Raw genomic sequence first — 16,224 nt, forward strand, 5'->3', positions numbered from 1 at the left:
GCTGCACATTCCCCCACTTTGTAACTGAGCATTGGGGTTTGTCTCTCGAGCTCAATATTTCAACCTTCAATCTGATAAGTATTGCAGTCCTCTGCATCAGGCAAGAAGAAGCGCATGGCAATTTTTAAAAAAAGCTTAAGAATATGAAGAACTAAGAAATATTTTGGGTTATTCACGTTTCTCTAATCTACTTTGGGACAGTTCGCACAGTAAATGTACAGAAAATTAGTTTATAAAAAGAGTACATGATATTCAAGATACACAGAACACAGTAACTGTTTAATCCTCGGGAATGAATATTAAGGAGGAACAACAAGGAATACAGAACAAGGAAGCAGAAAAATAATCGTTTAAAAAAATCTATTCAAATTGATCTAGAATTTGTCCTTAATCTTAATTGTGTTGATCACCACACAAATACAGAATCTTAACAAACAGAAGGTACTGGAATTCTGTGAACAGAAATACATTTTAAGACTTGAATTCTTAAAGGCTATAGACAAATATTTCTTGAACACAGTAAAATTTTAATAACATCATTAACAAAGGTTTCAGTTTTATAGCTGCTATCTGTAATAGGTATTGATTTTATCAGTGCTAAAGTGACAGTCAATTTTAACCCTATGGCAGGAAAATTACAGTTACAAATCAAATGTTCAATTGTTGGTTTAAATATTTATAAGAATTAATACATCATTAATACATAAGCTTAGCCAGACAAATACTTGTAATGACATCAATCAATTTGCAACAACCTTCCTCAAAAATCATTTTGCATCCATTAAAAAAGTCAAGAGATAAATGTTTGTAATATATCATAGAGTAAATTCAGCAATCCCTGGTCAACGGGGACCAACATATATAGGCACTGTGGGTTGGAGGGCTACAATATTTTAGCTCCACACTTCACCCTTGCTCTTTCAAAGGTCATGTTATAGATTAGAGCAGGGATTATTCAATTTACTCTTAAACCACTCATTTATAATGTATCCCAGTAGAAACAATTCAAATTACTTATTTTTAAAAATCTCAAACAACTCTACCATTAGTGCTCTAACTAGATAGATGATAAAAAGAAAGTAACTCTTTACAGTCTGGACTGATCAGCCATTTGGAATAACATTGCCTCATACAATATATATCCGAAAATGTTCTTCGGAAAGAATCAAGTATTTCACTTTGAAGTAAACAAGTTGTAAAGCAGATCATAAACAGTTTTGTTTGTATTTCCATTTAGAAAGAATCATAAAACAACTTTTATTCTAGTTTTCTAGAATAGATTTTACACTCTTCATCATTAGAGCATTTTATTTTTGGCAGACAGACCATCATATTTAGCTTGACCAAATTTCTAATCGACCTGATATTTATCTCAGATTAAGTTGCAAATCTCAAACATTAGTTGTTTTACTTAAAAGCAAAATACTGCAGAGATGGAATTCTGAAATAAAAGCAGAACATACAGAAAATACTCAGCCAGCCTGGCAGAGTCTGTGGAGAAATCAACAGAGTTAATTTTTCACGTCTGACTTTTCGTCAGAACCGGTAATGGTTGGAAATATAAAAGATTTTGAGCAAGGGAAAGGAGAAATGCTGGAGAAGATAATAAATGGAAGGGTGTGTTGATTTCAACAGACTGAATTGCTAAATTGCTCGGTTGAAAAATGAATAGGTGACATTGTGTTGAGCTTCACTGGAACACGACAAGGAAGCCAAGAATAGGTTGGTCAGATTGGAAGCAAGATGCCAAATTTAAACAACAGGAGGACAAGGTCCAGGCCAAGCTTATGGACTGAATGCATATGCCCCCACAAAGTGGTCACCCTTTCTATGCTTGGATTTCCAAATGGGTAAGTGCCCACACTATGAAAATTAATACAGTATTCTTGACTGAAAGTGCAAATAAAACACTCTTTAATTTGGGAAGAGAACTTGAGGCCTAAGACATTAAGGAGGTTAGTGGTAAAAAAAATTGTTGCATCTCCTGTGGTTGTGTGAATAAGTGCTGCTAGAAGGAGTGTGGTGCTTGGCTCTGACTGAGGATTAAACTTGGACATCACAAAAGAAATTGCTCCTTTGGATTGTTGAAAGAGGAGGAGGAAAGGGGTTTCCTTGCGGCAGCAGGACTGAAGTGGCAGAAGAGGCAGAGAATGATCCAGTAAAAAATGGCAGCTGCTTGGCTGGATGGGTGGGAATAATGGGAGCTGTATTGTGATTCTTGGGAGGGAAGAGAAGATCGAAAAACAAAATTGCTTAAAACAGAAATGGACATGGTGGAGGATTCTATCAATGCTGGTGGAGGAGAAATGGAGAAGTGCAACAAATCTTTGATTGAGGAAAAAGAAAACATATCAGAAATGTCAGTATAGAAGAGTGCATCATTACAACAGATGCAAATTATTTTATTATACAATTAAGGATTTATTTTTAAACTCATCTTGTTATGCTGAAAGTTAGCCAATTTTAAATATGTGGCTTCAGATGCTATTTCAGTAGGTTGAAAATCCGTTTCAATCGGTCGAATTCATGAATTTGAACGAATCAGTATGAAACATGATTTTAAAATGCATCAATAATTAGTCAATCAAATGGTGCAGTTTTAAAGATGAGGTTTTTTTTCTGATATTATTGTATGTAGCTAGGCATTCCAGTTTGCATTGACTTAGCTTCTAAATCACTAATAAACTTCATTGATGGGTGTAAAAGTTGTAAGTATTTACAAGGTAGAATTCTAAGTAATGTACAGAAGCTGGTCTTTCTAAATGTGCATCTCAAAGCTGTCTAGAAATAATGACGGCAGAGGCTGAACAAATATGCAAGTCCTCAAATGAAGCAGATTTCTCAACTTGGGGCTGACAGTTGATAAAACTATTATTAACAATTTGAATATTCACTTCCTTTTCACTTCAAAAAAAAACTTTATTCTAGAAGGTCTTCACCAAACAATTCATCCCTTCCATTTTCATGCTTATACATTTATTTCCCTTGTATTGATTTTGACCACTGTCCCAGTCTTACAAAATTTCCTTCACCTCACTTTATTTTCCAAAATCATTGGCAGTGGTTGATTCTTGCACGATTCTTTATCGACAAACTTATAGCCATATTGATAATGGAAATGTCTTGTAATCAAGGTGCACCAAAAAAAAACATTGCACCTTGCTCCTTTGCTCCTGCAGAATCAGCCAGTTCCTGTAAGTCAAGTGAGCTGCATTCCAAAATGATGGCTTTGAACAAAATGAGGCATTACTTTGAGTTATAGCAGATAGTCTAGCAACCAGTGGAAGAAGCATTCCACCTTCATTTACATAAGTGATCCTTGATAGTTTACTTATCTATTCAAATTCCCCAACAGTGCAAACATTCTACCTACATCAGCCCCCTTAGTTTATTCAGTCTTCAAGGCTAAAATTGAAATTCAGTTGATAAAGGTCTAGGCTTTCACCCTGTCTGTATCAAGTTTCAAGTTGTTGCCAGTTGATGCTGCTGAAGGAATCAGCTTTTTTTTCCCAAGAGTCTATCCTTCCCAGCCTTCCCAAAGTTGTCCTCTGAAATTAAACACAGAACAGGCTCAAGAAAAAATACAGCTGGGTTTTAACACATGTTAACGCACAAAAGAATAGCCAAGTTGGTGATGACAACATCTCGAGACAGAATATATCACAAAGTCCAGTAAAGGGTTGTTGCAATGGATGAAGGAAAGATGGTTTACGTTGGGACACAATGGCCATGAAACTCCAATTGGGGTGGGGAACCCTATTTCCAACCCTGATCAGAGAAAAAGCACTTATTTATAGTTTGATGACTTCTACACTGGAAATTCCTGGAGAAGAGCCTTCAGTTAAGAAACAATGGAATCCTTTCTGGGAATCATCATAGCCAGTATAGGCCCCTCAGCCCACATAAACTAATCCCATCTGCCAGCAAATGGTCCATATCCTTCTAATCCCTATCTGTTCATGTACCTGTCTGAATTCCTCTTAAACTCTGTTAAAGTATCTACCTCTAGCACCTCCATTGCAGCATGTTCCAGGCACCTACCACCCTCTGTGTAAAAAAACTTTCCTTGCATATCTCCCTTGAAACTTTTCCCCTCTCACCTTAAACTTATGATCCCTCGTATTTGACATTGCTACCCTGAAAACCCTTCAAAATCTCTAATTGTAAAAGGGCTTTATTGAAGACTTCAAGTGGAGATTAACTGTCAATCAGCATTTTCAACTTTCTGGGTGATTTCCTTGGGATCACCTGTGTCAGGATTTCTGCATAGTCCCAATGCATAGCTCCTGTTTATGCTGACGCAACAACTGTCAGATGTGTTAAGCTATAGGTTTCATGCTTGCCTTACCCGGAGGAACATAATGCACAATTCTATTTAAAAGATGACAATTACAAACAAGCATCAAAAGAACAAAGACAAGAATCCCAAACATGTCCCTCAACTGCTCCTATAATTTCCAGTAGCCCTTTTTTTACATTCTAACATTTCACAATAGGAGTAGAGGTCTATCTTATGGCCAAGAAAAAAATACATATGAATATAGGGCATATGATCTATCAAGCCTGCCCCACTAAATAATATTGTTCTTGACTTTTGGATCCAATTCTACTCTCCTGTCTGCTCTCCATATACCCTGATTCTCAGAGACCAAAAACGTATCTATTCCAATCATAAATGTGTTCAAAGATGAAGCACCGACAACCCTCATGGACATCACATAATAGCGGTAACCAAAGCAGCACTGAAAGTAGGATGATAAGTTAGCCACTATTTTCAGATTACCATAGACCTGCTTCTGCCATGTTGCAGGCTTCAGAATTTATCCCAATATGGGAGAACTCAGAATGAGAAAAACAGTGCAAGTTCTGATACAATAAGACAAGTAAATTAATCAAAGCTTACCCATTTTTCAGCAGCCTCTAGTGATCCCTAAGAACCATGGATTAGGCTGCTGCAAACCCTGACAAACTGAGTACAGTATACTCTTCAGTTTTTGTCTAATTTGATATCAGGCTCTTTCTACAGGAGTAGGTTCTAATTGATACTGCCCAGGGGTTTCTCATCTGTCCTAAGCAGGCATCTCAGGTATTTGGGGGTCATTGGAAATTTCTTTGCCAGAGATAATGTTATGCATTTCCCAAAAAAATTAGCTTAAATCAGGGATTGATCACCCCCTCCAAGCTAAATTAGTTACATCCTAAAAATAAAAAAAAATGCAAGACAACCAAAACAATGGAGGTGTATTAAGTGTAAATATGAAAGATAGTTAGTAAACGTTGCTACACCAACAGCACTTCAAATAAAAAAAAAACAAACTCACAAACTTTATAAATGCATGCAGTATTTTAGCAGGCTAATCCAGAAGAAGAGAAATAAAGAATGTTTTGAGTTCTGCTTCACTGAGAAATCAGTACTGGTGAAAAGAAAGGTAAAAGATAATTGTTAGGTTTATGGAATCAGAGTGAAACAGTTACTACACATTCTACAGTACAATGTAAATCAGTGTATTTTTGCTTTGAAAACAATGTTTAATCTGATAAAATTCTTGCATGCCGCTTTACACTTCCAGTTAGATTTCAGTACCTGCTAGGTTTAAAAAAAAATTTCTAGCCCGAGGGACTAAAAAGTTTTGGTGGCCCTCCACATATAGAACATAAAACAGTACAGAACAGGAACAGGCTCTTTGACCTACCATGTCAGGTCAACCAACATGCCATCCTAAATTAATCCCATCTGCCCGCATATGGCCCATATTGCTCGATCTTCTGTCTGTTCATGTGTCTGTCAATATTCTCCCTTAAAATATTGCTACCATATCTGCTTCTACCACCTTCTCTGGCAGTGCATTCCAAGCACCCTACTCTGTGCAAAAAACCTTGCCTCGCATCTTAATCCCACGTCCCCTAACATTTGTCATTTCTACCTTTGGAAAAAAAAAAGTCTGATTATGCACCCCATCCATGCCAGTCATCATTTTACACTCTTCGATCAGGTTACCCCTCACTTTACATTTTATGCAAAATGCAATTGATTGCCTTGCAATGTCAGCCATCAAAACAAATGTATAGTGAAATGGATAAAGAGAAAGCATTTATAGACATAAACATTTATAACCATAAAACAAATTGTATCACAGTATATCAGTGGGAACTGATCTAACAACTGGATGCAGTTTTTCTGTATTGTGGTAAGTTTACCAGGCTGGGCCTCCTATGCCTGTGCAATAATCATAATTACTACAGTGTAAAACTTTCTCTGATATTCCATGGGTAATGTTTAACTATGGATGATATTATTTGGAAATGAAAAAAACAGATTTCATCAAATCTACCTAATCACACCTCATTGAATTACTCCTGGCTGAAACGGACTTCCATTGTTAACATACCTCTCAACATCTATTTGTGCCGTTGTTAACTCTGATTAAACAGTTTTCAGCTGACTTTCCATCTTCCATCTGTAACCAGTTTGACTAGACCATCCACCTTTGTTTCCACATCCCAATATTTTAATAACTAATAAATGAATTTGGCCACAGACTGATAACAAAAAAGAAACATTTTGTGGGCTCTGTGTCATTTATTTGTGAGACAAATCTTGAATTCATGGATTTTAAAAAGTACAGATTTAATAGCTGGATCCAGTTTTTCTATATTATGGAAATTACAGGATAAAGTTGGAAGCTGATTTACACTTCCCCAAAATACTAGCACACATTTCCTCAATAATGACAGATTCTGCTTCCTTCTAATACAGCTAGACCCTATTGTCCTAAACTTCATAGTTTTTCTGATCTTCTGTTCTGATAATTCAGACTCTACAAGCTGACTTTGAAATTCTGTGACTTGTCACTGTGCTTGTACTCATTTCTCATTATTCCTCCCAAAATGTTTCCCCTCTTTGCAGTAGAAAGCTGGACCCCATTGCATCTATATCTTCACTGAAGTTCAGGTGTGCCTGGCGGACATTTCCTCACTCCGAATAGGGCGAGTGGCTTAACATTGTTTTGAATGGCTCTAATCACTTCCATTCTACTTCCTGCTAGCTTTTTTTTTATTGGTAGCTGTTTATAGTCTATTATAATTGATCATCAGTAGGTTTTCTATCTAGTCAGTTATAAATGTGTCACTGCTTGACAAAAGTAGGAATTGAACAAATCAAATGCAACTGTGATGCTTTCAATTTCATCACTTCTAAGTTTGACAGATGCTAAGGACTATATTTAAATAGATAAATCAATTCATGTGTAAGTAACTGTTTCTTTGAATGGTCTGTACGAGTACATATTTTATATTTCAGTAAATCTCAAAAGTTTTATAAATTTCATTAAAAAGAGAGAGAAGGCGTTGCATTAGTCCATGCTGATATCAGGCTTTGCATGCAAAAGAAAAAATAGCAAGCAATTGTTGAAGCAGCAGAGCTGTAGACAAATCTGTTGGAATATTGCTCACACAACTCACAAGGACTTGGTGTTTGGTCTCTTCGTTTTGGGCCATTTCCGGCGCTGATATTGCCTAGTATTTAAGCAGCAAAGACAAAGCAAAGCTTAGCATCTCAAAGCATAACTGAAAAAAGGTGAACCGTCAAAGTTGTTGTGATAATATAGCCTTCTTGGTGATACCCCAGACTCGAGGTATTAACTTCCATTCAAGATCTTGATGCAAATTCAACTCTCAGATAAATAACGAATAGAGTAAAAGCACTTTAAAAATAGAATACTTTCCATACTTACCAATATCTGGCTTTACCTAATGTCTTATCATATCATGTAACCTCAGTTTGATAATTCCATGTTTTATGCATAAAGGACGCTTGCAAATCTGAGATGGAGGCATATTGGAAAACAAGTTCTGTGGGGCAGAGGTGCTTCTTTCAAGAAATAAAATAACCCCAAACTTACACTTGTTGGTACATTCGCATTGTTAGTCAATAAGATAAATTAGTACATTTTCAAAATAGATACAGCAAAGCATATACATTGTAAATTTATAAAATTATCTAAGCAAAATATGAATAAAGTACTCATATCATTTGTATTGCATCATCTAAAAATGTGTTTTAAGAGACCTGTATAATGTTGATTACAATGGAAGGCCAACCATATATACTTAACAGTTAATTAGTTTGGACGTCATTCCATAATAAATCAACTTTGCATGCAATGTCCAATTTTGGGAATTAACTTGATTCTGTTCTGCAACAGACATCCTTACCAATTTAAAACTATGACCCTCAATATTTTCTTTTACATTTAACAAAAGTTAGGGGCTGGAGCAAGTCTGAAGTGTTTAATGTGCATTTGTTTGCTTCTTATTCGGAAGATTTATATTTTGCCTGCAGTTATCTGTTCCAGTATTAGTTTGCAAAGAATATGTTCAAAATTAACACATGTAAAGTAGAATTTTTTTCCTAAAGTTTAATCCTTTCAATTTTGAATTAAAAGAAACTGAACACTTCATGGATCTTTAATCTGCACAGCAGATTAAAATAATTAGAACAAATATTGGCAAAAAAAAACTGAAAGGGTGAGATAAATTGAGAAGCAGGGTTAAAGAAAAGAATGAAGTGTCCCTGATTTTTAGGGCATTTGTTTCAGATAGAGAGAGGTAGGAGGAGATAATGTCTCAGAGAATATTATTTCTATCCCTGTGTTCTCCTTTTCTTGAAGATTGGAGGCACCTGTCATGTATATACAGATCTCTTTCTAATGGTGTGCAATAAGAATGTAATTATAGGTGGAGAGTATATGTTTAAAGGGGACAGATTAAATTAGGTATCGAGATAGAATCAACAAAAAGGAATACGGTGTTCAAAGATTGGCAAACGGAGACTGAGGGTCAGCTTCCCACACCAATGTGCAAACGCCATAAGAGACTCGGGAGGAAGAGTAGCGCAGATAACGCAGATCTTACTAGAACCAGGTGAACAGGCCTGGCGAGACGGGTCGCTGTTCTGGGGCAGCTTTGTGCCTGAACTAAAAATATATAGTTTATGATTTCTTTGCTCCTTAGACAATCCTTGGGACTGAGGGTGACCTCCTACTCAGCAGTTGCTCGTCAAGGTGGATAAGTAATTTGATCTGTAGGCTGCGAAAGATGGGACAGGTGAGTGGGATGCTTGGATTTTCATATGCTTTTTCCATTGCTTCTATTTGGCCTCCCAGGGATTTGTTGGAGATGCTAAATTTGGTTAGCACCTTCATTGACGCTTCTTCATTAGTTTGAGTGGTCCTAGGCAGAGATTCTCTCACGTTGGGGAGGAGATTGCTTATTTTCTGGGAGTCTTTGAAATTATCATCAAAATGTTTCCTTTACCTTCCTAATAACTGCTTGTCACGATGAAGCCCTAAGTATAGAACATGTTTTAGGAAGCTTGTGCCAGACATGGAAACAGCGTGGTCCACCCAATGTAGCTAACCAGTATCTCAATGCTGAGGATATTGGCTTGAGAGAGGATATTGATATTGGAGTGCTTAGCCAGTTATTAAATTTTAAGGAGTTGGAGAGACATCACTGATGATACTTCTCCAAGGATTTGAGGCATTTGCTGAGCACATCCATGTCTTTGGTACACACAGACGGACTGATAACACTGCGGTCCTGTAGACCATGAATGTGATGCCAGTTTAAGATTTTTATCACCAAAGACTCTCTTTTTCAGACAGCTGAAGGCTACACTGGCATTGCAGAATTACAGATGAAATTCTCATTGAGGGGCTCCAGAGATATGAGAAATTATCCACTATATCCAATGGCCCACTGTCATTCCAGAGTGAGAAGGAGCTGTGTTGGGAGATGAGAGAAGGCTGGTAGATGATCTTTGTCTTCTGAATTTCTACAATAATCTTCCTTGAATACACTGCTGATGGTGTGGAGCATGGCCTCTTCAGTGTATACAATTTACATAACAGTGAAATTACAGATAACTAGGCGTGTGTACAATACGTAAATGACCAGTGGGTCAGATGGCATCATGCTTAATGCAACTAACTCATATCAGCTTGATTAGAAAGCATGATTAGAGATATTTGTGGACAAAATCTTGCCAAATCCATATGATATTCTTCTATTATTTTAATGGAGGTACTAGGCCAGGTTTAAAATAGTGAACAGAAAAATGGTGCATTAAATGTTTCCCAGCTGAATTCAATAAACATTTTTCACCTTGTGGTAGTGAAAATCTCAAGATTAACTGAGAAGCAAAGCATAAACACCTATTCAAAATGACAGGAAATTATTTTGAAGGGTGAAAAATGTGTTATCAGTTTCCAATTATCATGGTCAACATTTTAATCTCCAACACTAGCAGAAATTATTACAAATGACACAAAGTGGAGGGAACATTAAATTTTATTGACTTGCCAGTGCAGGGAGCAGTGGAAGTCAAAAAACCTGGAAATCCAGGGAGATCTGGATTATTTTGCACATTGTTGGATTTTTACCCAAGGCTTTATAAACACTGGATCAGAGGCCAATGACATGACACTGTGGACTTTTCAGAAGGGAATCAGAGGCGTGGGAGCAGAGCAAAGTGGAGACTGGGCTGCTCGATGGAAAGTGGAGGCTTTGATGGATTAGAGGCTTAAGTAGGTAAGGAGAATGGAGGTTCATTGGGAAGATTAGTGACCTGGGGACACAAGAGATTGACCACATTCCCCAGGCCTTCAAAAGGTCATTAGGTGGACTCAGTAACCTCGAGTCAACAGCCTGGGAGTAGTGGAATCTGAGACCTCAGTGGGGATGTTTGAGGCAGATTGACGGGATTTGAAATGGTGTCTAATTTGGTGGGTTGATGAGATGGATATGCTGGGCCCAACAGATAAGTTGAAAGGTATCTAGCTTCTGATGCCACAGTCCCTTACTTGAATTTAACTGGTAGATTTTCTCCAGAGTAGGGAAACATGGCTATCAAGAATTACACTTTAAATAGCAAACTGAAATAAGACATAGATCTCACTGCAACATTAAAAGTGCAAACCACATCATCGTAGGAGTAGGCTGGTTGCCCATTTTCCATTTTGAATTCAATTCAACTTAAAAGTAGGACTGGAGTAGGGATTCGGATTTTAATACTCGTGTCTCCCAATGGAGTGGTGGCTTAAAGTTTCCTCAAATATTATAATGTTGATTGAAAACAGGTAGAAATGTTCCATAGTAAAACAAAAAATCAAAGCTCCATTAGGTGAAAGGAAATAAGATTTTTTTTTTTTAAATTACCTGTATTGATTAAACTTTTCTTCATCTTTTCCTCCTAGACAGGGAAGAAACAAGTTTTGTAGAACAATTAGAAGATCAGTAGGCAGATTTAAATTAAAGTTAAGAAGTGACATTTTTGGTCATGTAGGATGGGTGCAAACAATCATGTTTGACAACAGTAGCACAGAGAGATTAAGGGTATGGCCTGCTCACTCCCTCAGAATGGCCAGTTGCCATCAGGACTGGAACAAGCCCACCCTGTAACACATTGGTATAAACTGGCAGAGAATTTGACCTTTACCCCTCAGTATGAGAATGCCCCGCCCTCAGGTACTGCTGTCCAATCAAATGGCGTTCACTAGTAGGTACTGCCAGGATTGTAAGGGCACACTGGAAAATCACTACTGCCTCAGAAAAGTAACTTCCAAGGTTTTAGGGAAGGAAGAGATTGTACAATGCAGGGAAATGGCTTGTTTGGTTGGGGGGGGGGGGGGGGTGCCTTGGGGATTACACAGAACATGAAGTGCGGGGAGTGGGGTTGGGTGATATCTTGGGGGGGGGGGGGGGGGGGAGGTCGGGGTTGAAAATTGCTGATGCATGCAGGGTGTCCCTGAATGAGAAACCCCACTTTCTTACTGCTTTCTTCCAACTAGGCTGCAAAATAAAAGATTGACTTGCTCACTCCCACTTTACTGCCCATGTCAGCTACATTATGGAGTGTGTAGGATCGTATCCAGGTCGATAAGCCTGGTAGAATGCTTTGTTTCCTTTATTTCCTTATTTAAATATGCAAAGATGGCTGCCAATTCCAACACATCTAGTGTACTGTGGAGGCTAGTTCAGGAACACATATGAAGGCATCAGACTTCATATGAAGCCAGCTGACATAGGCTAATTACCTTCCATCCACCAAAAACATGCCCAACTAACGAGAGAGAAATCCAGCTAGAAGTAGATCACGCACATGTGCAAGAAACCAATGTTAGAAAAAACACGAATACGAGCTTGGAGTACAGATTTTTCATATACTTTCAACTTATAGGTCCAAAGTTTTTTTAGCGAGTTCATTGACATTTTACTGAGATTTATAACAAATTCTTTAGCCCTTTGACTAATTTAATCCCTGTGAAAGTTAATATTGATGGTGTATGGAAAATGAACTCCAACTGTAGTTAATTATTCTGACAGTGTCAGCCATAAATTTTAATATGGGCATTAACTTCTGAATCACTTATACACGTGATGCAAAAGTTAATGGCTCCCTAATGAAAATACCAAAGGTAATTTGAAATGTAACTTCAGAAATAGTTTAATTGAATTACTAACAGCTTTTTGTTTTTCCATAGTGAGATCTACAAAATACAAACTTAAAGCACATGAATAATCGTTACATGGATTTTGTTTTGCATATTGGTTACAAGACATAGCAGCAGCAGTGCATGTGTTATATTCGGTCACAGGAATACTGGTAGGTATCTGTACCTGTGTTCATATTTCTGGTCCGTGGATTACACTGTTTAAAGCCGCGGCAGGTTCGTAATTCCATAAGTTGTACATGTAACTGGTTCAAAACATCTCGATCTAACATATTCACTGCATTCATCAGCTATGAATGGAAAACAAACTTTGATTATGCATTAAAACAATTTAATTTGGATAACATTAACAAGAATAACACATTACGATTCCACTAACCATTACAGGACATGTGTAATGCACAATGATAACTGTTTGCTCCTCTGCTTTCAAAAATTACTATTGTATTAGCTACAATTCAGTGCCAGTGCAATTTCTCAAGATGCAGTTTGGGCGAGTTCGCAGACGTGGCCTCATATTACTGAGTAAATAAAGTGTATCAGATCCCGTAACCAATTTGATTAGTTTGGTGGGAATCTATAGATAGCATCAGCTTTAATCAAAATTTACTCTCATCAGTGTTACTCGAATTTTATTGAAAAATCATCTCATGGGACCTGGGTGTTGCTGGCTGGCCAGTATTTATTGCAAACCCAGATATAAACTTGAACGTCTATACCAGGTTACACTTCAGTTTTCTCTTCTCTGTTGAGAATAGCTCCAGCCTGGTATTTTTCTTAACAGGTTAAAATCACTAATTTTAACAACTGTGGTAAACGTGGTTTGCCTTTAGCCAGTAGATCCAAATCCTTTTCATAATTAGGAAATCAGAACCGTCCATTGTACAAGAAGTGTGGTTTAATCAAGGTTCTCAAACCAACTGTCCAAAGCAGACAATTAGTACCTTTAAGGACGTGAGCGGATTTTCATAATTGTGCAGGAACAGGTGCTGAGGCAAGGGTCCTCTTGTGGCACAGTAGTAGTGTCCTTACATTTGGACCAGGAGGCTGGATTCAAGTTCTACCTGTTCCAGAAGTGTGTAATAACTTCTCTGAACAGGTCAATTGGAAAAATATATTAATTTTAAAAAAAAGTAGAGGGGTATGATGCCACAAGTAATTTGCATTCAACCAGACTGCCATTAGTTGTGAACGGATGGAACAGCATAATGCATTAGATTCAACCTTTGTGTTATCCTGAATAGCCTGCAGAAGACATTTGAAAATTTATGACAGAACATCTTAAACATCACTGTGTGCTGTTGGAGGGATTTGCTAAAAGCAGAGCACCATTAATCTTGTGTCACTTAATGGAATATCATCCTTTTCATTCAATTTTATTTCATTTCAAGCAATTCACTGCTTGGCCACTCAGTTTCCATATCAGACTGAGCATATAACAATTACAAGTATGTAATTGAACTCATAAGTATAATCAATTTGCACAGATTTTGTTGTAACTTCTATCTTTTGTAAAAATTCTAAAATTAAGCACAACGCTGGGAGGTAACTAGTATTATTTTCATTCAGTGTATTGCAAAAATCCAGTGAGTTGATTATTCTTGCTTACCTGGTAAGGATCTGTGTTGAGGTCAAAGTATTCCAAGAAACCAGTGGCAAACTCACAGAACAGGAAGTTGTGGGTCTCATTGTAGGTCCTCAAACACCAGTAAGTGTTGTTATTCGCACTGGTACAAGCACAGAATGGCCCCACTAAAACAGGAGATGATTTTAATTAAAAAATAATATGTCAATGTCCAGGTGTGATGTTTGCACCCACCTTCATTGCTTTGTTACTTCTAGTGTCTCTATGATCTCTGGATTTCAGATCACCCTGTTCAAGATCAGATTGTAGCTGCTATGAACCACTATTTTCAAAAACCAAAATATTTTATTCAGCTCTTGCTAAAATCTTTGCACTTGCCATCTCACTCAAACAGGTTTAAGCAGTGAGTAACCTCACCCTTCTTCAGCAAGAGCCGAATTTCGAACGCCTGTGATTTCTAATAATGAACTTGTATACTTCCAGCTCCACAACGCTATCAATCTGGCTCTACTACCATTGATGCACTTATCCACATCATTCTTGGCTTTACACTGGATATCAGGAATTCTTTTGTTGCTGGTCCCCAAGTTGTATCCCAGAGAAATTTGATTAAAACTCAATTTCCTGCATTCCACATGCCCTAATCATACTTGTCTATCAATCTCCTCTTTATTCATTTCCACTGATTCCATCTTCTTATGATCGTCACTTCACATTCACCACATACATAACCCTTCAGTACTTCATTCAATCCTACCTTCTTAATCTCCTTTAATATTATATCTTCTTTTTTTTTAAATCTTCCAAAGTTTAGCATTCTGTAAATGAATCCATACTCTATTCCATATTCAATGGTAGAGGCATCATTTACCTTAGTATGATCGTCTGACCTCATCTCTAAACCTCCTGTACCTTGCTTGTTCAGCTCCCACCTTTAGGCATTTTTATAAAGCTCACTATTTTTATTACACTATTGGTCCATTCTCCTAATGTTTTCGCTATTCTTTAGCGTCACTCTCATTCAAAACCCCTTTGAATATTTTCTCTGTTAAAAACTTCAATTTAAAAAAAATCAATTATTTTTCTTCTCTTATGGGATTCTCACTGCAGGTGTTCCACACAATTCTAGTCCTTGTAGGCCTGGTTATATCCAGACCAGTTTAGAATACAGTAGACTACCCTGTGATCTTACATGTCCAGTATGGGGGTGTCTGCCAGTGCTGGTTGTCATGTGTGAAACATGTGAGACCAGGCATACTGCATGTATCATTATTTCGCAGTCTCTTCAGCATTTTTCGCAGCTTCTTCCTTTTTCTCTCATCCTTAAACATCCAAGCATTTTCATTTTTATCCTGGTTTCCTTTCCTTAAGTTAGGAACAGAAAAGGGAACAACAGCTCAGCATACCTTCTGTCAAAGTGATGAGTGTACCTTTTTAAGCATCCATCAAATTCTTCCTTCAGAATTAATTTTGTTTAGTCTTTTACTTATTGAATTCAATAATCATTAAGTTAATATTTCTGGATATTCATTAGGTCTAAGAACTTAAAATAAGAGGCAGTTAACATAAAAAAAAGCTCAAAAAGTCTTCTATTATTTTGTGAATAGTAAGCAGATGTTAGGAAGTGAGGTGGGGGATATTAGAAATTAACAGGGTCATACATATTTCAAGGAACAGGAAAAGGCCTGATTACCTAATTCATACTCTGCATTGATGCTTACAAAAAAAAAATCCCAAAATATCAGGAGTGGATGTTATGGGGATAGGCTGAAGGAGAGAAATTAGAGAGATATGGTGGGTGGGTGGTTGCTTTTCCAGATTAGACAGTGGGAGACACTGGTTCAAATGATTGGTGTTAAGGTGTCCATTTTCAAACTTTCTGCCAAATCTAAAGGTGCGAAGAATATCAAGGATGATGCGATGATACCAATTGCCAGCAACAGGACAAATTCTAATAAAATGGACAGACAAGGGAAGGTGGTGACATAATGATAATTTCCCTGGCTGAGCAATCCAGAAAACCAGGATAATATTCTCCGGCCATGGCTTCAAACCCCACCATGGCAAATGGTGAACTTTGACTTCAATAAAAATCTGTAATTAAGAAGTTAGCCTAATGGCAACCAT

The 16,224-nt window shown here is 37.3% G+C and overlaps 1 protein-coding gene across 1 annotated transcript in view; it reads right to left on the reverse strand.

Annotated features, from left to right (window-relative positions):
• Positions 1 to 251: 251 nt before the first annotated feature.
• Positions 252 to 16,224, reverse strand: part of LOC140463021 (extracellular sulfatase Sulf-2-like) — a 323,741-nt gene continuing 307,768 nt past the window's right edge. The window contains exons 21-25 of the mRNA XM_072556628.1: positions 15,290 to 15,462; positions 14,122 to 14,264; positions 12,679 to 12,802; positions 11,218 to 11,251; positions 252 to 3,548 (exon numbers count right to left, since the gene is read on the reverse strand). Coding sequence (XP_072412729.1) covers positions 3,518 to 3,548; positions 11,218 to 11,251; positions 12,679 to 12,802; positions 14,122 to 14,264; positions 15,290 to 15,462 — 505 coding nt within the window. The 3' untranslated portion in view covers positions 252 to 3,517. The remainder of the gene's footprint in view (positions 3,549 to 11,217; positions 11,252 to 12,678; positions 12,803 to 14,121; positions 14,265 to 15,289; positions 15,463 to 16,224) is intronic.

The sequence above is a fragment of the Chiloscyllium punctatum genome, chromosome 37 (assembly GCF_047496795.1).
Source record: "Chiloscyllium punctatum isolate Juve2018m chromosome 37, sChiPun1.3, whole genome shotgun sequence".
Classification (NCBI taxonomy): domain Eukaryota; kingdom Metazoa; phylum Chordata; class Chondrichthyes; order Orectolobiformes; family Hemiscylliidae; genus Chiloscyllium; species Chiloscyllium punctatum.